The 13,385-nt window shown below is 43.7% G+C and overlaps 1 protein-coding gene across 7 annotated transcripts in view; it reads left to right on the forward strand.

Moving 5' to 3' along the window:
• The window catches only part of CTXND1 (cortexin domain containing 1), a 35,652-nt gene extending 22,524 nt beyond the window's left edge, over positions 1-13,128 (forward strand). For 4 of the 7 annotated variants that reach the window (XM_088172587.1, XM_088172588.1, XM_088172590.1 and 1 more), the window contains 2 exons: positions 4,242-4,416; positions 9,502-13,128. In XM_088172587.1, the coding sequence (XP_088028713.1) occupies positions 9,556-9,735 (180 nt within the window). In that variant the 5' untranslated portion in view covers positions 4,242-4,416; positions 9,502-9,555 and the 3' untranslated portion in view covers positions 9,736-13,128. The remainder of the gene's footprint in view (positions 1-4,241; positions 4,417-9,501) is intronic. The other 3 variants (XM_088172591.1, XM_088172592.1, XM_088172593.1) reach the window with 1 other exon arrangement.
• Positions 13,129-13,385: the final 257 nt, after the last annotated feature.

Consider the following 13,385-nt stretch of genomic DNA (forward strand, 5'->3'; position numbering starts at 1 on the left):
TACCTACCTACAGAACTATAGACTAGAGCTCAATTATCCTTAAATTCTTATCAGGATCCTTCACTCCAGCCAGGGCTGTCATGGAAAATGTAATGCATGTCCTGACTCAAGGTTTTGGTTCATTTGTAATAAAAATCATCTGGCCTCTCTCTGAAGGAAGATGCAATCCATCCCTGTTGGGAGACAGTGGAAAATATAGTTTATATGGATGCCAACTGGATCCTCATCAGAAAGAATCTTTTGTGCAGTGTTCATGTGCAGAGCTGTGCTGAAAGGGGAGGGTCTGAAAACAGGAAGATTTTCTGTGCTGTTGAGCTGTTTGGCTGCTCACACTGGTTCCAGATGGTGCTGGAGGCACTCAGTGCCTCTGAAAACCAGCCAACTTTCATTCTCCCAGTTCTTATAGTAGCAGGAGAAAAACTGTTCTCTTGAGAAAAGAAAACAGGGAAAAACTAGTAATGATATTTCTGCTTCTCCTGTTGGCAAATTATAGCTGAAATTAGATAATATGCTGCAATAATTCTGGCTTTCCAGCTGGAGAGGGAGAAAAGCACGAGCTGCTGTGAGTGTCTCACGTAGCACAAAGCTCTGCTCCCTGAAACAGCCCTAACCCAAACTCATTTGGATCACCTGGGGCCCCTAACTTTTCATTCCAGATCTTCAATTATTCTTTCCTCCTATTCCTCATACCAGTGAAGAGAGATAAATCTGTTTCAGTAGGGCTGGTTTTGCCATTGTTGTCTAAGGGTTTCTCATCCTTACCCAAGAGCATTTCTGGGCTCTGGGGCTGCTCCTCCTGGGGATCCATTTCTGCCCAGTGACCTGACACTGTTTCACCTCATGTCCTGCTTTGCAGTCAGGTCCATGCTTCTACTACATCTCAGGCTTTTTCATTCAGTCTTGAAGACTCCTTTGCAAGATTTTTTTTTTCAGTTTAAGATAAGATGTATTTCAGCTGGCATCACAGCCCTGGCTAGATCACCACAAAGAATCACAGCAATAGCACAGGAGGATTTTTGCATGAGCACAAGCTGCAAACATCCATCCTCACCATCCCCTGCAGACCAAACTGGTTCAGAAAAGGAACAGACAGGAGCAGTGCCTTTGATGGAAGCCCTGTGTCAGTTTGTCTTGTTTCGAGCCAAAACACACTCTGGATTTTGAGCTTGATTTTTGCTTATGTTTAATTGATCAAATCCCTCTCCCCACAAATTTCTGAAGTATCTGAGAAAAGCCTGTTTTAAAAAAACTGTATGAACTAGTTATCAGTATGGATTAAAGAGTACCTGCAGCTATGACAATGGCAAAGCCACCTATAACTATTTTTGATGTTTTGCTGCTCATTAATTAAACTTTCTTGACTAGGAGTTACGTTCATTAGCAAGAATTTAACTTTTTTTGTTTTGATTTGAAATAAGGGATTCAGAGATGAAGCAGGGCTATGTGATTTCTTTCTGCCTAGATTTGTGGCAGTTCTACAGGCATAAACCAGCTATTTTTACTGAGAATTCATCCACAACACTTTTCCTCAATTGGAAAAATATTGATACAGCCTCAATCTGATCTGTATGTAGCTTTTCAAGATGAAAGGGCACAAGATGTCTCTGAGAGGTATCTGCAAGTTAGAGAATACTCCACATCACCACCACAAGGTAATATTTATGTAAAAAGGAGTTCCTGTTCTACCTTGAAGTGAGCCTTTTGTTTTTTTAAAAGAAAATAATAAAAAAATTCAGAGTAGTAAAGAAAAATATGGGTCATTTTCCCTCCTTGTCAGCTTTGCTGCAGTGAAAAATTTCTTCATATCTTTGCTTATAATTCTCCTGGCTAACAGTCATTGTTTGATTTATAAAATAACTGCCAGAACCAACAGGCCTGTTTGTCTCCTTTCAGAGGATTTAAACAGCAGAGAGTTTAAAAAGCAGATACTCCATTAAAATGAGTTTATATCATATCTATTCAGACCTTACAAGCTGTGGCTTAAAAGCCTAATCCATTTGTTTCTCTAAGACTCCTTTACTTTTGCCTCTTGCCTTGATGAAAGGGGATGCACTCAGTGCATCTCGGCAGAGATAAGGAAACAGCTTCAGCCCCTTATCAAAATGCACATGGAATGAAGGATGGCCCTGCTCAGACAGATGTTCCTTCCCAAGCTCATCTAAACTTTTCGTATCACAGCTATTGCTTTGCATTTTCCAGGCATTACCTACTAAAGGATGAATCAATGCTCCAAACAGCCCCAGGGTGGGAGCCAGCCCTGCAAGCATGGGCTGAACCACGCTGTGCAATCCCTGCAGCCCTCTCACCACAGCACAAACACACGCAGGGCACCCAAGGGATGTCCCTGCAGCACCCACAGCAGTCACAGAGCTCCCTGCCCCAGGGATGAGCCAGCCCAGCACAGTGCCAGGGAGGGGAGCAAAACCCCTGGGCTGGGTCTGAGGCAGCTCTGGATTTTCTTTCTCCTCCTGCTCCCCTTTGGAGTGGAAAGCAACTGAAACAAAGACAACGTCACAGCATCACCTGCATTACCTGCAGGGCTTGAGTCCTATCACCTCCCACTCTTGTGTCCAGCCAGCAGCCCATAAAGTGCATCACTGATCCCACTGCTCTTTTTTACCTCTGAACGACTACTTCCAGTCTCTGAGGAAGATTACCAGATGTGCTCACCTCAGCTAACCTTAGTCAAGGATTTTTCACAAAAATTGAGCTTTGGGAGGTTGGAAACACTTTTTAATCCAGATCCCAACTATCAGTTCACTCCATAGGTCTGAACAGCAACTTGTTCCCAAGCACAACCAACTATTTTTTTAATCTTTTGTTAATGAGTAATTCCACATGCTCCTTGAAGTGAGTGAGAAATGATTATTTGATTTAGGATGCTCTCAAATTATAAGCAGCCCACAGTTAATTTAAGTGTATGCTGCATCTTTTTCTCAATGAAGATTAATGTTATTCTTGCCATAGGGCTATGTAGGAAGGAAACATTTGTGCAACAGCAATTTTTAAAACTTTCCCCAGATTGATTTATGTGTTTATTTGTTTTCAAATTTTAGGCTCTTGTAAATGATGTCTTTAGTCTTCTGATGGAATACTGACATGCAGTGATTTACAACTAGCTAAAAGCAAGTGTGTGGAGGGAATTTGTCTCTTGACCATAACTGAGGGCTAGATTGAATAAAGGAGTTTGCATAAACTAAGCTAAGCATAAAACTTTAAAGTCATTATGTAAAGCAAGAAATAAAATAGTCCAACAACCAAAACAAAATGCCAAACAGTGAATGAAAAACAAAGATTAAACCTGCCTTCAGCTACACAGGAAAAATCATGCTTATAGGAAGGCAGAGTTACTGAAATGAAGTATTGATTTTCTGCTGAAAGAATTGTAACTATAAAAGGACAATTAATTTTTAGACTAAGCTAATGGTCATATTATTGCTCTCTGGCTGTAGCAAGAAGCTCATCTGTCTGTATCTATCTATAACATTTGACTCCTGTGCTCACAGGCAGTGAGTTTTTAATCGAAAGTAGATTGTTAAGAGTATCAGAGTATGATCAAGTGTCCAGGCTATTCCTGTATAGATTTGAACTTCAATTTGAAGGTGACTTTGTTTGGCAAACACACACAATACCCATCCAGAGCAGCATTTCACATTCCTTCCTGGCCACTCACCTCTAGTCCCTGTCCTGCTGAGTCCCCTCTCCAAGGACTGGGGCTCATCTTTTGGCTTGTTCTTCTCAGCCTTCCCATCCTACACCTCAGAACTCCTTTCCACAACAATGTGTAAAAAGCCAGGTTTGTCACCTAGCAAGTGATGCTGATTGAAATTATTTTGTATGCATGTAAGAAAGAATATTATCCCAAATATCCCAGACAAAAAAAAAAAAAAGTAAGTAATTAATAGTTTTTAAGTCCTGGTGTATCAGTTCTGATAAATCAAATAATTTTGTTTAAACAAACCATCCAAGCCCCAAATAAACATGCAGGATCAATTCAAACCCAGCTGATCTTTCACTATGATTTAAAAATACGATTTTCTGCTCGTTTAAGAAGAAATATTGATATGACTTTAGGCTTGAACATTGCTCTTGCTCTCACAACTGTTCTTGTAGGGAATGTCTGACAAATGACTCCATGCTGTGAGAGCACCCGAGTGCCTCGGGCTGATTCCCGTCCGTCACGCCCCCATCCTGCGTGAGCAGCAATTCTCAATTATTTTATTTTTTATTTTTTTTTTCAGAACACCCCGGTGAGAACTGCTTCCAGGTCTGGGTGGAGGTGAAGCTGAGCGGAGCCCGGACGCCGTGAAAGCCTCAGTGAGTGACAAAACTTTTAAAATATGACTACAGGGAGGATTTTGTCTCCACAATGCTGCTATGCTGGGATGTGACAGGCTTCCTACCCAGGTCTGGAAGGTATGGATCTGCTTGCATCCGTGAAATCTCATCATTCCCCTCCCCTCCCCTCCCTGTACATCTGCTGTTTTGAGAAAGGAGTATAGAAGAAAAAAAAAAAAACAAAAACAAACCAAAATAGACACTGCTTTTAAATAAATCCTAAGGGTTGAGATGAGTTGAAACATGATTAACCAGCATAGGAATCAGCTCTCTGCAATGCTTGTGATACATTATTAGTTTATATTTAAAGTGACAGTGCCAAGATTGTCAGGTCAAGAAAAAAAAAAACAAAACCACATATTTTAAAGTACCTTGCATAGGTAGGGCTGATTGCAAAATTCAGGCACACTGATGAGCACAAGTGTAACAGAGAGCCTGTAACAGAGCTGGAACACTAAGGAGGATAACAACATCCTGCATAAAGTCATAAAGTCATAAAAATTAAATATAATTTCTCTTCAGTGGCAATCCTTCATGAAAAGGACACAAGGGAAACAAAACAACCAGCAAAGACCAAATGCTCAGGATGGAGTCTCCAGTGAGGAACAGGGCTCCTGATCCCTGGGCCACATCCCTGACCCAGCTCCAGGGTCAGAACAGAGACACAAAAAGCAGCCAGGGGAGCTGGGCACCAAAACTCGAGCATGCCAACCCTCCTGAAGAGACTCAGCTGCTGCCTGGTGCTGCTGGCCTCTGAAACCATCAAGGAGCCAAGGGCACAGAGTCACTTTTGGTGCTGAATTACTCACCCAGCACAGCTCCATGCCTGGGGCACCCTGCCTGTGGCACACGCCTGCTCTCAGAGGAATTACAGGGGGAGAGACTTCACTGAAACACCCAAGGATTTACAGGAAGACACTCTCAGGATGGCTAAATTGCCTAGTTTGGACCAGGGATTGTCCTTCTTCATCTTTTGGTTTTGTTTAGATCTAATCACATTTTCAACAAATCTGAAAAAAATTATAAAAACACAATTCTACAGCTCATTGCTGTCAAGCTGGGAAAAAAAAAGGAATTTTCTACAATTCAGCTATTCAGAGAAAACTTGATCATTCAAGTATGAAACTTTGTAATTGTTTCTGCTGATCTTTTTTTTTCCCCCTCACACACACAATGCTGTCAACATCAACCCTGCTAGTAAACAAGAACAAAACATCCAGCCAACCAGTCTGCAGCTGGAGGGAGAGCTAATTTCAACAGCACTGATGGATTTCACACAGCAGATCAAGAAAAATTGACTGCAAAACCCTTGTGCTCACCTGCACAGCACATCCCCCAGGGCTGGGATGGAGGGCAGGATGTGCAGGCAGAGCATCCAGCACAGACCCAGCCTCGGAGACACTTCCACAGCCCACTCCAAGCCTGGCTGCACTGCTGGGCACCAGGGCAGTGAGAAAGGGGAGTGGAGGTGCTGGCCAAGGAAATGGGAATCAGGCAGGACAAGTTGAGCAGCTGTTACAGAGATGGAGGAGCACAAGGAGCTGGCAGACAGCAGGACACAGCATGGCCATGGTAATATTTGGGAGCTGGACTTTCCCAAGAGCAGTCCTGGTGAACACATGCAAGTAACTCCTCTTGCATTTGGAGACTGTCTCTTGCTGGTGTGCCCAGACTCCTGATCTGGAGCAGCAATGTGTTCCAGCCACAATAAATTAATGTGGAGACAGCTGCCTCAGGCACAGCCCCATTCCAGCACCCAGCTCTGCTCAGCACCAAACACTCCCTGCCCTGCCAAGCCTGCTGGAATGCAGGTGCAGTGACTAACAGCATGGAACGCCACCAAATTCCTGCTGGCACCAACCTCCCATGACTCACAGGAGCCCTCTGACAAGCCAGACCTGCAGGGGAGGGTTCCACTCTGACAGATGCAGGTGAGCAGCCAAGCTGAGAGTGAGGACAGCCACTTGGAAAGCCAGATCCTTCTGGCCAGCCCCAACAAACACACTGGCCATCAGCAGTGACTTCATGCAGAATAGTGCTCAGCAGCAAAACATTACCAAGTTTGTGGGGAGACCAGAAGGAGAGGAAACATGATTTATACTACCTCAAGAAGAGAGCTTTTTTAGAAAAAAATATTTCTAGTCCCACTGAAAATGCCTACTTTTGTCAAAACAGATCAATATAAAATGAAATCATTAGGTTCAAGCTGTCACCATAATGCACTCTGCAAACTACAGCTCAGATGCCACAGCCTGTCACTCTGCTCTCTGGGTGCAGCCCTCTGCCTGGCCTGTCCTTTCCAAAGTGTGCTTTCCCTTCCAGCAGGAGAGAAGCATCCTCCAGACACAGTCCTGGGGGCAGAGGGAGGCAGCACTTAAACCAGACTCCTGTGAGATTGAGTGATGCCATTTTGAAGAGGAAAATCTCCAGGGATAGATCTCTACTTGAAACCTCTGATCATTTTCTGAGTAAATTATTCATCTTTCCAAAGAAAGTACATTTGAGTGAAAATGCAGTTTTCCCTCCAAGATCACTACTGATGGAAATTCTGCTGTTCTGCAGGAGGTAATTTAGGGTGAAATAACCCCAAATGGTACAACACCCAGAATGTCAGGAGGAGGAAAAAAGACTTAAAAATCACACCCATCCTTGTTGGGTGCTTCACAAGAACACTGCAGGAAAAGACTGGGTTACATTAGCAGTTTTGATAACATTGTTTTCTTTTGTATTCATAAAGTATTCATAGTTAATACTCAGCTTTGCTGACAAACCTTTTTTTCATCAAATGAAGTTATAAACTGCAATGTAAGATCTCTTGGCTGGTGAAATAGAGTGGTAGCAGAGTTTCTTGGCAATATTAGACCTCTGACCAGGCAAGGTGAGCATTACAAGCCTGACCTCAGTCCTCAGAGATTTCTTCATGAGCTCCTAAGGATGTGGCTGGTAAATACATGAGACCATGAGATGTCTGCTTGGTTTCATTCACTTTGTGTCATCAGCTTCTTTAATTTCCCTGCTGCAGGACCGGCTGTCGCAGTAATTTCTATGCTTTCAGGAAATAGAAAAAAAAATATTTGACATCCTTGTGCTTAAAATAGACTCAAGAGCCCAGCTGACTTGTACTTGCCTTGTGGGATCTAAGAGGTTGTGAGGCTGGAAAACCACCTGAAAAGGAGCAAATTATGAGACAGGGAAGAAACTGTGAGGTTTTAAAATTAAAGGTGTTGAGTTCACCCTGAGGAAGATTTGCAGGGCACAGGAGTTCAGGAGTCTCTGGGACAGCCACTGGCAGCTGGCACAGCACGATGCTGCAGGAACAAAATGCTCCAGCCAGAGGAGAACCACCACTGCCACAGCCCTGCCAGCAGCCCCAGCTCACTGCAAACACAACCAGGCAAACTTGTCCGTGCAGCAAAACCTGGGATTTCCTCACTGTGTTAATGTAGTGATAGAGAGCAGCTGGGCTGTTTGATACCCCAGTTTCACCAGATCCTCTCTGTAGCTCAATATCTTCTTGTTCCCATCTCTCCTCTCCAGTTGAAGCAGGGACTGGCTCTCAGACTGATTACTGCATTTGATGTGAATGTTTTGTTTGCTGTAAAGAGGCATTCCATATTCCTGATCTTCTACACTATAATCCCCAACACTCCTCCCTCCAACCTTGGCCAAACATGGATTTTAGGAGAAAAAATTTCCCATCCCTGGGCAGTGACTCAATGCTATGTAAGGTCAAGTCCTCTCCTTCAGCACACTTGTGCAAAGCAGTTTGTTTTATCAGCTGATGAACTATCCAGAATCAAACTTTCAGAGGGATTCAATCACTGCTGAAATCATTTTGGTTATGGATTCAGGTGAGGAGGCCAGAAGAGACCTTCAGCTATGCAGACATCTGCAGTGAATAAGATAATCCTTGTTCTAATCACATAATCACCTGTACCTCTCTGGTTGATAAAACATCCACTTAAAAATTATATTGCTCCTAAAAAAAATCTTATACTGCCTGGAGAACCTTGAGTACCAGAGATTAAAAGATTATGGAAAATAAGTATGCATAATTTTCACTTTGCTTTGTGCCAGTGAGAGACAGAGAATGTTTGGACAGAGAGGAAAATTGGGATAGAAACAGTCTGCTCTGCCATTTGTCTGATCTTTCACACTAGCAGAGGAATGGAAATATTTTTATGATTAGGAAATGCTGAGACAAGAACAGTGTCTATGCTTCTTTTAAGAGATGATATTTCAAGTGGATACTGCTCATTCACTATTGCTTCTAATTTTTTTTTGTAAGCACCTTTTTAGCATCTAATATTTTAGCAAGAAGCATTTGTGGGCTAAATTAAGGTGGAGATGAGATTTCTTCTTCTCGCAGCTCTCAGTCAGCTGAGCTAAAACATTTCCATTGTGTTTCCTGCAAGAATTTATGAGACCTGTAAGATGTATCTGTGCCCAGTACGACCCCTGATTTCCCCATGTCCAGGAGCAGAAATCCTTTGTGCCTCTGTCTTAGGCTGCAATGCAAGGAGTAGCCAGCAGCGTGTATTCCACCACCATCTGTGGAAACCAAGTGGAACAGTGCTCTTTATCTCTTCCACAACTCATCCTCTGTCCAGGGAGATCTCTTCTGTTAATGGGCCATTGAGTCCCTCTGCATGACTGATAAAATTACATCATCCCATTGGGAGATGTTCCACCCAGGGGGAGGAGCCAAACATTCCCTACCTAGATAAAATCTGAGATTTGGAACATCAGAGCAGCATTTTTCCACTGGATTACCAGAAAAGGACCAGGTCCACCTACATCACCACTAGACCATGAGAAGAAAACTATAGGACCACTGCTTTAACAGAATGACATCTGTCACTCCAGGAGGACTGCAGCCACCATTTAATCAGACTGCCACCAATACCCTGATCAACAGGGTGTCAGGTTGTATTCTGACTCTGGGTGTTTTGTTTTTTGTAGTACTGTATTTTTATTTTAATTTTCCTAGTAAAGAACTGTCATTCCTATTCTCATATCTTCACCTAAGAGCTCCTTAATTTTGAAATTATAATAATTTCGAGGAAAGGATCTTACATTTTCCATTTCAAAAAAGCTACTGCCTTCCTTAGCAAACACCTATCTTTCAAACCAAAACAGCCTGACACTGTGCTTGTTTTGCAGGTGGTTGATGATGTTAGGAGTAAATCCAAACCCAGATGAAGAGTGGCCTAAGCAATGGAGGTGCCAACCCCAGAGCCCGTGTACGTTGACGTGGACAAGGGACTGACATTAGCATGTTTTGTCTTCCTCTGCCTCTTCCTGATTGTGATGATCATTCGCTGTGCAAAAGTCATCATGGACCCTTACAGTGCCATCCCCACGTCCACGTGGGAGGAGCAGCATCTGGATGACTGAGAGGGATTTGTTCCCCAGGCACAGCCACAGCCTGCTGTGCTCCAGGAGGCCTTTCCCATGGGGAAGGCTGACACACAAACAGCCATTTTAGGGTATGCAGGGCAAAGGCAATGTTTCCAAGAGCACATAGTGTAAATTATTTTTTTGCTCGACAGGTCAAGATATCAGCAAGCCATTCTGGCAGCAGAGTTTACTACTATGCAGCAACTCTTATTTTACAGTTGTCATTTTAACTCAAGTAGCACAAGATTCTCTGGACTTTTCCTAATGTAACTCTTGGTCTAGCACAGTTTGTCCCACCCTCAGTATCACCCACAAACCCAGGGTAACCATCAATACCATGAAAAAGTAACAAGAGTATTCTGTCTTTCCTGGAAACAGATTGCTTCAAATATTGATTGCTTCCTCAGTCATTTTAGGAAAGGCCCAGATTTTATATACCAGAGCATCACTAAGTAGAAGTGCTGAAGTACCTCTGGCTAACCAGAATTATAGGAGCAGATTTGTTCTTGACTCACTTGGTTCTGCACTCCCTACCCCACCGCAGCCATATTTCCAGTGACCAGCCAGACTTAGGGGTCCTGGACTGCTGTAGACCCCATAGCACCACCTTGCTCTGTCCTAGTCATGCAAAAACCAGGCATATCCTCTGTCATGGGCCCTTGGGTTAGTCAGGCCACTGATTTTGAGCTTGGTAAACCCCAAAAATCCCTGGAGTACAGCCTGGGCATTGCTGGTGTCAACTACATACAACTTGCTGTGATTTTCAGAGAGTGATTCCACATGCAATTTCACCCATCTTTTGCTTCAGGTGTACTTCAGTGGGATGAGACAGGACTAGAATGACAAGGACAATAAGCAGAGAGACTTTTCCCCCACCTTCGTCATTCAGACTCCTCAGCATAACATTTACAGTAACACATAATAATAATTCTCTACCTCAGAGAAATTCAGCTCCTTCAAAGGAAGATTTTTCCCATAAATTTGTAAGGTACATTTCCTTCTCTCAGTTCATTAAGACATTATGCAAGAAGGCATAAGTGAACATGGGAGTGCTGGAAATTTATTATTTGCCTTTGAAGAGGGGGGACTGCAGCATTCCAAAGTTCTCTATTCCTCAGATTCTAAGGTTTGCTCATGCCTGCCTTTTCTTTCATGGCTACATGTTCAATTTGTGGGATTGAAAGGAAGCAATTCAGAGCAGGTACTGCAACCACAGCAAGCACCATGAACAGACAAGGCTTGAAAGCACAAAACTTCAAGAAGGACATTTCTCCATTTCTCCTCCTCACCACCCTACCTGACCCCCAGGCTCTTGCCATGAGATAATGCACAGTGGGTGAGAAAAGTGGAAGCAAAGGCTGTGACAAGAAAATTGAGACACAGACTTTGCAAGGCACTGCTCTAGCTCTGACAGGTTTGTTTGATGATCACACAAGTCAATTTTTATGTGCCTCAGTCTACTCATCAATGAAAGAGGTGTAACAATTTCATCTTGTCACACCCCATTTTGTCTATCTAATAATACCAGAAAGCACCTGGAGAGCCTTAGATAGGGACACAGAAATGAGGTTCTTACTTACAACTCTTCCTGCTAAAACCAGTAGAGGAGGTCTGGATCTCATTGTACTGCAGGGATGTTCTCCCCAGGCAGAGGACTTGTCCAGACCTCCATGTACTCTCCCACTGCAGTATTTTGAGCCAACCCAAATGGCACCTGGCTTTTTTACATACCCCACTGATTTCTGAGGATGTAAGGTGCTCAACACCACAGATACAGAGATCCCAAAGCAGCAGGCTATGAGGCATATGGAGACTTTTGCATGGATCTTTTGAACCACACAATATTTGCTGATCTCCGTTGTAGGAGATCCCATTCCTGAGGCAGGAAATTCGAAGATTTGCTTTCCTCCTGCTGTTCTCTAGCAAGAGACCTCCACTGCTTCCATTACCCACTGCAGATTGCTCCTCAGGCTGTTTATTTAGCCTCAGCTTCTGCTAGCCAGGTAATCACCAGTAACAGAGCACTTTTTCAGGCTTGAATGTTAAATGTTCATCACACTTGGAGCAAACCCACTGTTTTCTCTTATTCATGGCCAGGTCTATCTGTACCAGAAGAATGGATTTCCTAGCTCAAAGAACAACACTTCTGTTCCCTGGGCTAAAGTTTGGAACCTGCTTTTTGTCGTTAAATCTTGTATCCGTCTAGTGGGGTTATTTACAAAATAAGCAAAATAACAAAATGATGTCCAAGCTAGGGACACTTTCAGTTTGCAGTCACCTGGCTGAGTTCACAGCTGATGCAGAGCAAGGACAGAGCTTGTCCTCACACCTCTCAGTGCCAGTACTCCACTTGGTGTTTATCTGCATGCAGGACTCTTCAGCATTGTCACATGTTACTGATAAGCCCCAGTTCAGCTAAGGACTTATTGAGGTGCTTAATTTCAAGCCTGTGAGCAGGCTGCCCAACTACAGAGACCAGGGTCAGTCCTGTGGAATGCCTCTGGCAGGGCAGGGACAGCAGCACACAGTCCCTGCAGGAACAAAGCCTGTCTGAGAATGAAGGGCTGCAAATGCTGAGGAAGCAAATTGAGAAATTTGCTTTGCAAGGATGGTTGCCACTTTTTTGTCTCCTTGTCCAGCTGAACAAACCATTTAACGGATTTTCCTGAAAATCCTAATGAAAAGACCCCTCTGGATAGCTCTGTTTTCTAATAAAAAGGCACTTGTCCTCCTGCCATAGCCTGTCAAGTCCATTCTTCTGTTGACAAAAAATGCCTTTATAAAAATCTGGATATTCACATACATGGCTGCATTAAAGTCAACGAGATTGTTTTTATAGAGAAAATGTAAATCTATTGCTGTCTTCACTCTTGTGACCAGTGACAGGACTCTAGCCTGAGTTCAAGGAACCTTTGGACAGCACTCTCAGGCACATGGTGGCATTCTTGGGCTGTCCTGTGCCAGGCCAGGAGTTGGACTTGATAATCCTGATGGGTCCCTCCCAACTCAGCATATTCTATGATTCATTCTAATTTCTGCCTTTCCCCACTGGTTACAATCACACAACCTCACTCCTCTGTAACCAAAAGCAATACTGGACATCCTGCCTAAGCCAGACACTTTGTGCTCCTTCCCCTGGGAGCCAGGACTCTCCCACCCCACTGCAGCTCCAGCTGGCAAATCCTGCTCACAGGGAAGGCTCTGCCAGCAGGAGCTGCATCACTGGGCTTGGTAGTAATTTCAGCTGCATGCAGCAAGTGCCTCTGCTAGTTTTGGTTCTTTTGTAATCATTGTGCCATACTACCAGCAACTGCACTCAGAGGATATAAGTCAGACTTGTTGCAAGTGTATTTATCTAACATAATAAATAGCTTCGACATGGAAAACCTCCTCGCTGTCTGTGTTGTGGTTTTCTTACAGTTGCCAGGACATCTTTAAAGATACTCACAACACAATATGATTTACTAGAAGAGCATACATTCATGACAGCTCTCCTTGGAGAGTGAGAACAGAGAACAACTCCCTGGGTAGCTGCACCACTACAGATTTTTGGAGCTCAGGACAGAGCTGAGGGAGCCCCAGGTGTCCCTGTGGCTCTGCAGAAGGTCAGTCTTTCCAAAGGGGCTATTTCAGGTGACTCCCTTGGC

The sequence above is a fragment of the Sturnus vulgaris genome, chromosome 13 (genome assembly GCF_052056855.1).
Source record: "Sturnus vulgaris isolate bStuVul1 chromosome 13, bStuVul1.hap1, whole genome shotgun sequence".
Taxonomy (NCBI): domain Eukaryota; kingdom Metazoa; phylum Chordata; class Aves; order Passeriformes; family Sturnidae; genus Sturnus; species Sturnus vulgaris.